Here is a 7283-nt window from a genome sequence, read left to right as displayed (position 1 = left end):
CGTGTCAAAACTATAATTTAATTTATCGTAACAGTATTTTGGTTGCAGTGTTGGAAGGAGGCAAGGAAGAAGTTTCCAAGAAGCTAATGAAGAGTGTCTCAAAAGCTGAACTAACACACTTGTACAGTGCTTCCAGTTCCACCTTCTCTTCATCTTCATATCCACTGAACTCCCATTTCTTTCATCTACTCTAAAGGGTTGTGAATTGTGATAATCTTAGGAACCAGAAGTCAAAGCATGAAAAGCAATCCCACTTCCAATGCCGAGGCTGTTCCTTCCTAATCCCAATCCCAATCCCAATCCCAATCCAAGGTTGTCACTTATATTCCCACAAACTAACACCAACTAGAGAAGCAAAAGCAATTTCCACGAACAAAACCAACTCTTTCAACAAGAATAAAGTATTTTTATTTAAACTCAACCCCCTACACTCTTCAATTTCTTTCATTCATTCATACATTTAAATAATAAATAAAAAATTATAAGAAAGAAGAGTTTGGTTGGATAGATAGAGAGACTGAGGGGGAAAAAAAAGATGAAGATGGGGAAAGTTGTGATGGTGGTTGCAGTGATGGTGTTGTTCAACATGTTTTATTGTTCAGCTTGGTCTGGTGGTAACAAACACAAAAGTGGAAGGAACTCGATTCTCCCAGGTGAAGCCATTTCATCATGGCCGAGTCTATTGAACCCTGCTGGCTCCTCTATTGTGTTCCCTCTTTATGGAAACGTTTATCCTGTTGGGTAGGTACATAGCTTGTTGTTCTCTTTGTTCAAAACTTTTGCATAAGAATATAGCAAAAAACCACTTTAGTTATTTGTTCCCAACAAAAAGTAATCTTTTGTGCACATTTTTAATTTGTTTTCTAAAGTGAAACGTCTTTAGATATTGATGGCGTGAAGGAAATTGGTATTCTGATATTGATCATTGTTGATTTCAATTTTCAATGTTTGAAGGTTCTATAATGTTACTCTCAATATTGGTCAGCCAGCAAGGCCTTATTTTCTTGACGTGGACACGGGTAGTGATCTCACATGGCTCCAATGTGATGCCCCTTGTACCCATTGCTCTGAGGTAATATTCACTACCTATATGAAAAGAAAATCCCCCTAAAGTTATTTCCTTTTTGAATCTTAATAATAGGCTAATCACCAATGTGAAGTGCCAAATCTTGAGAGATTGAAAAGCTCATCCTTGCTTATGAATGTAGGTAGAGATACATGTAATCTTTGTTTAGTTGAATTGAACTTGTCGCTTATTTTTCAGACACCCCATCCACTCCACAGGCCCAGCAATGACTTTGTTCCCTGCAGGGATCCCCTTTGTGCATCCTTGCAGCCCACTGAGGACTACAACTGTGAACACCCTGATCAATGTGACTATGAAATTAATTATGCAGATCAGTACTCAACCTACGGCGTGCTTCTCAATGATGTCTACCTTCTCAACTCTAGCAATGGAGTCCAACTTAAAGTTCGGATGGCTCTCGGGTTAGTTTACTCTCCTAGCTTTGCTTCAGCACCTCTCAACCATTTTTACTTTATTTACCTATGGATGTTTTCTTGATGTCTTGACATTTCTGCAAGCTTTCTTTTAGAAAAAGGCCTTGAGATAAAATACTCAGCAAAGTTGTTTATGCGTCTTAACTGCAATTGTAATTAGCAAGTACCGATACAGGTTAGAATGATGTGTACTAGTTAGTTATGTTGAAACACACGAACATTGAATGTGAGAACTTCAGAATGGACACTTGTGGCAGCTTACTCAAGTCTATGAAGCTGGTTAATTTGCGTGTTAATTGTTATGCATACTAACATTTAGAGATTTAAAATAATAATATACCAGAACAATTATGCTTTTCATGGTATATGTTTCCCATTGCGGGATGAGTAAAACTGTTTTTTTTTAATCTTACAAATTTCTTATGAAGACCAGAAATCCTGAGAAATGGAATATATTATCTTTAGATAATACGCTAGTATTGCCTAGAAAAATTTCAGAAAAACACTCCAATGTTGTGTGATCAGAAATGCTTGATCATGTCATCTTTACATCCCATGGTGATTACAATTTGTGTCATTTTGTATTTTTGTTGATAAATTCTTAATAGTTATCTAATGCACCTCTCTTTTTTATACCTTTCTACAGATGTGGATATGATCAAGTATTTTCACCTTCTTCTTACCACCCCTTAGATGGACTGCTTGGCCTTGGAAGGGGAAAGGCCAGCTTGATATCCCAGTTGAATAGTCAGGGCTTGGTACGAAATGTGATTGGACACTGTTTAAGTTCACAAGGAGGAGGGTATATCTTCTTTGGAAATGCATATGATTCAGCTCGAGTGACTTGGACTCCAATTTCATCTGTAGATTCGTAAGTACACCTTAAGAAATCAGATGCTCATTTTACATTTTCCGCACGTTCTTAATGATTCATAATTCTGCGTGCTTTGTGTCAGCAAACATTACTCAGCAGGGCCAGCTGAACTTGTTTTTGGAGGAAGGAAGACTGGGGTTGGAAGTCTGACTGCTGTTTTTGACACTGGGAGTTCTTACACTTACTTCAACTCTCATGCTTACCAAGCACTACTTTCTTGGGTCAGTTAAAACAATTTTCACTATATTCTCATATTTAAAGTATTTCCTTAAGCATAAGGCATTTCTTCTATAAGATCATGCCAGTTTCATCATTAAGATTCAAATTGTATGAAGAGAAAATAAATGAATAAAAAGTACTTTAACTTAAGTAATGGTTTTGCTAACATATACCCTTGAGGCTGATTCTAAGTAACTAAAAGTAGAAGGATTTTGTTGGAGAAGAAAGCATTTTATTTTATATTTTTGTGCCAGAAAATAATGGCAGGTTACTTAAGATTTGTTCAATTTCCCAAATGTAGCTGAATAAGGAATTAAGTGGAAAGCCCTTAAAAGTAGCACCTGATGATCAGACTTTATCTCTCTGCTGGCATGGTAAAAGACCTTTCACAAGCTTACGCGAAGTCAGGAAATACTTCAAGCCTGTGGCACTTAGTTTCACCAATGGTGGAAGAGTTAAAGCTCAATTTGAGATCCCTCCTGAAGCTTATCTGATAATATCTGTGAGTTCTACACTCTAACCTATCAATATCTTCTATGTTTGTTAACTTTTTTTCTGCTATCATAAGTAATTGATGCATTTCATGTGTGAATGCTAACAAACTGTTCTGCCAGAACCTGGGAAATGTTTGTCTTGGCATTCTAAACGGCTTTGAAGTAGGGTTGGAGGAACTGAATCTAGTTGGAGGTAGGAATTTTGTTGTGTTGTTACCATCTCTTTTCTTCTAGTTCCCATACCACTCGCATTACAATTCCTAACTTCATCAGCAGTTTTCATCAAAATGATGTGTAAACTCTGCACTATGTAAATCTTGGTATTTATTGTTTATGCAGACATATCCATGCAAGACAAAGTGATGGTGTTTGAAAATGAGAAACAGTTGATTGGTTGGGGACCTGCAGATTGCAGCCGTGTTCCAAAATCCGGAGATGTCAGTATTTGATTATAAAAAATACATAGTTCAGCCATGCATAAGGATGGTATATCATTAAGAGAATGATGTTGTCCTGCAGTTTATAGAGCAGGGTGATAGTACTATTAAATACTAATGTATGTTCGCTTGTGATTTGTGAATACAGTCTTGTGTATACTATATCGGTATATTGGAATAGGTATAGAGATCCATCAAGATAAGGATATTATTGTTGTGTTAGTGTTACATTCTGATTATCGAAGTAATTGGTTATAATTTAAAGGGTAAACACAATGCAAGTTGATGCAGTATGGATATACATCAAATATTCTGTAATTACCTGGCAGATCTCATGGATCTTTCTTTTCAGTTTTCAAGGATCTCAAAACTATCCAAGTTTCACTGCAGAAAAACTAAGTTGCAGTTCTTCATGTGTTTTTGTAATTGCTCTCTAATTAGAATTGGAGTTTTCGCTCAATAATTCACGAAAAAAAATATTCCATCAAAGGTTAGTATACATTATTAAGGTGAAATTTTAATATTAATTGAATAAGAACACCAAACATATTTAAGGATTTGCCTCCTCTAAAGTAAAGATAAATATGTTTACTCCTCAGAAACTTATAAGCTCATCTAATTAGTTTATAAGCTATTTTGTTGATAAAAAAATAAAGTGTTGATATTTAACATGTGCATGATTTGTTATGTATATATACGAAATATTATTGAACAGATTTTCTTATCACCGATTGAGATGATTTTTTTTCTTTTAAAGTGAGTGACTCACTTTGAAAGAATCAGAAGTCTTCCACATAAACTGCTTACTATATCTCAGGTTTTCTTTAGATACAGATCCCCAAGCCATAAAAAAGAACCACTACTTTTTAAAGCTCAATTTGAGATCCCTGCTGAAATATAATTTTTCTATAAAGAAAAGTTGCCCTCTCATCAAATAACATAAAGAACCACTACTGTATAATATCTGTGTCTCTTTTTCTCTTTTTTTTTGGGTGTAATATAATAACCGTGTCTTCACCTTTGGTAAGTACGCGCACTACGCAGCACCTTTTTGTGTTTTGAGCGTTTACTTTGCTTAGTTGTTTTCTTCTAACATCGTTTTTGCTTTTCCCATAATGTCATTTGCTTCAGACACAGGTTATTTTCAAGCTGCCAAACATTAAGGCCATGCTAGGCAGCACCATTCCAAAATACACGTGAGAGAACATCATAAAGGCAAGTTAATTTTAATTTTTAAAGCAGAAAAAGCCTTGTTTCACGAAGATGAAACCCTTACATTTTCATTTCAATTGCTGCTTACTTTGAAAATTAAAAAAAAATATATATATATATATATATAATATAATATAATATAATATTTCACAGACATACAAAAAAATCCTACTACAATAGCAATGAAACAAGAATTTTCTACTAGGGGTCCTTAGTCCTTACATGTCGACACAATTCCTAACATAGCTAATGGATCTTCATTCTTCACCCAGTTGAGATCATTTTTCTTATTTTTAGGTACCTATGATCTCATTTTTTCCTAGTGATCAATGGCAGTCAAATTCAACAATCCCAAGAACAGATAATAGTCACCACACGTGCAGACCAAAGCCGGCATGAGTAGTAGTTAGGTACAGTAGTATAGTAGGTACGCTTGAATGTGATTTTTTTGTTGTTTTTTTTTTTAACGAATTTTAAAAATAAATGTGAGACCCGTATTTCCTTCTTGGGGTCCCATTGACCCTAAAAAAATCAAAATGTCTTTGGTAGGTACGTGAACATTTCTTGCCACGGTGAGAGATGGTTGATTTGGTATTGAACCTGAGGGGCAAAAGCGTCATCTGAGGTCAGGTCCATGAAATTAAAATCGAAGCCCAAGGCTGGGTCGGGGCCCAACTCAAGATCATTCCACTTGGGCTCGCTCTGCACCTCCTTCTCGCACGTGCCATCGGGCGAAACCACGTGCTCGGAGCAGCTGGAGTCCGTGTGCAACCTGGGCCCCGAATCCGACGTGTCCATGTACAATTGGTCGTTCCTGAAATCATCGTGGCCGTACATCTTGATCTGAGGCTTGGTCTCGTGCTGGAACTGAACCTCCTCTTCTGATAACTTGGCCACTTTCTGATCCACCACCGCAACACCATTGTACTTCTCAATCTTCCCTTTCTTGTTGTAAATTCGGCACAAAACCCAATCATCAAGCTGCCATTCCAATAAGCACAACAGTTAAAAAAATTGTCCAAATCACATATTATTTCTACCTAACCAAACTTTGAAACATTATTAATCCCTGTTCTTAATCTTAGTTAAAAAATTAAAAAAAGAATTTTGTTTATGTATTTATTAAAATACATAAAATTATGTATTAATGACTTTTTAAAGCTATCTCACATTAAATATTCTTTTTATTCCTCAACCAACACCTAACGATATTGATTAGCAAGAATCTTATAATTATTATGAATAAGATTGTTATCGGGACATACCCTCAAGTTGTTGGTGGTGGTGTTTTTTTTTGAGGCGGATCTGTCGACGTTGGCTAAGCGATATTCGTGCATGATCCAATTGGTCTTCACTCCCTTTGGGGCTTTGCCCGCGTAGAACACGAGGGCCTTCTTGATTCCAAGGGCTTTCGGTTTTCCGATCGGTTTGTCAGCTCCGGTAGCCTTCCAGTACCCGCTTCCGGCAGCCCGGTTCGGTCTCGAACCGTTTGGGTATTTTCGGTCTCGAGGAGAGAAAAAGTACCACTCTTTCTCACCGTAAAGAGCCATCTCTGTACATAAAAACATAAATAATAGGACTTTAAGGTGGAGAGAAAAAAAATGTAGTAGAATTAAGACCCTAATGAAATTAAAAAAGGCAAAAGAATACAGAGACTAGAGTGAGAAAAGAAAAAAAGGTACCTGGAAGCTGCCATGGATCAAACTTGTACAAATCGATTTCTTTGATGATGGGAACAGCAATGGTTTGTGCAGCACACTTTCTACACAAGTAGTGATTCACAAGCTCATCGTCAGTGGGGTGGAATCTGAACCCGGGTGGTAATTGGAGTTCTCCTGGCATTCGCGTTTCTTCTGTCCTTTGTGAGTTCTAGTGTTACTTTGTTTGCGACTTGGAACTTGGGAAGGGAGGGTCAAGTTTGGGCTTTATAGGCACGTGGGTAGAGGAAGGTGCTATGTAGGGCAGACAAGTCCTCCAAACTTCGAACCTAGCCCTCAGTAAAGGTCACCGCAGCCAGCACGTGGCAAAGCCTCAGTGGAGGGGGAGCTTTTCAATGCCCCACTGGATTGATACTGTCATTGCTCACGTCACAGCCCCCTCCCTGTTTTGGTAAAATCGTTGACTGTTATCGTAGCGGCTCTGTCTTTTTCGAGTCGACACCATGTGTACCAGTCTCTGCTCTACTGGACCCACTTTTTCTCTCTTCCCAATTATCCCCTGCCACGTCTACCACTATTTCACCGTTCTAAAATATGCTCTTCATTTTGCTTTTCCTTAGACTCCTATGTTCTTACGGTGGCCATTGTAAGTTTTTGTCTACCCGCAAATTTTTACTTCTGTATTACTATTGTAAAGTGCTCAAGTAAAAAAATATTTATTACATGTTTGTATCAGCATGCACTTGAATAAAATCAAAATTTTTATTATTCGAGAGCTCTCCATTCAAATGTTTTTTTTTTTTTTGTTTATATCATGTTCAAATGCGAAATTTAGAAAAATAATATTCTTCAATTTTCAAACTCCATTTATGAGGTCAAATAAAATCAA

The 7283-nt window shown here is 36.9% G+C and overlaps 2 protein-coding genes across 2 annotated transcripts; one reads left to right on the top strand and one right to left on the bottom strand.

Annotated features, from left to right (window-relative positions):
* On the top strand, positions 1 to 3727 carry LOC100783873 (aspartic proteinase Asp1). The gene is made up of 8 exons (XM_003524267.5): positions 1 to 741; positions 955 to 1072; positions 1265 to 1488; positions 2147 to 2371; positions 2457 to 2595; positions 2895 to 3095; positions 3208 to 3280; positions 3427 to 3727. The coding sequence occupies exons 1-8, from the start codon at positions 536 to 538 to the stop codon at positions 3534 to 3536; spliced, it is 1296 nt and encodes a 431-aa protein (XP_003524315.1). The 5' UTR covers positions 1 to 535; the 3' UTR covers positions 3537 to 3727.
* A 1540-nt stretch (positions 3728 to 5267) lies between these two features.
* Positions 5268 to 6578, bottom strand: LOC100170751 (NAC domain-containing protein 2). The gene is made up of 3 exons (NM_001317720.1): positions 6419 to 6578; positions 6002 to 6288; positions 5268 to 5717 (listed from the first exon to the last, which is right to left on the bottom strand). Exons 1-3 carry the CDS (start codon positions 6576 to 6578, stop codon positions 5268 to 5270), a joined length of 897 nt encoding a protein of 298 aa, NP_001304649.1.
* Between the last annotated feature and the right edge of the window lie 705 nt (positions 6579 to 7283).

This window comes from Glycine max, chromosome 5, assembly GCF_000004515.6.
Source record: "Glycine max cultivar Williams 82 chromosome 5, Glycine_max_v4.0, whole genome shotgun sequence".
Classification (NCBI taxonomy): Eukaryota; Viridiplantae; Streptophyta; class Magnoliopsida; order Fabales; family Fabaceae; genus Glycine; species Glycine max.
This window is presented reverse-complemented; position numbering and strand designations above follow the sequence as displayed.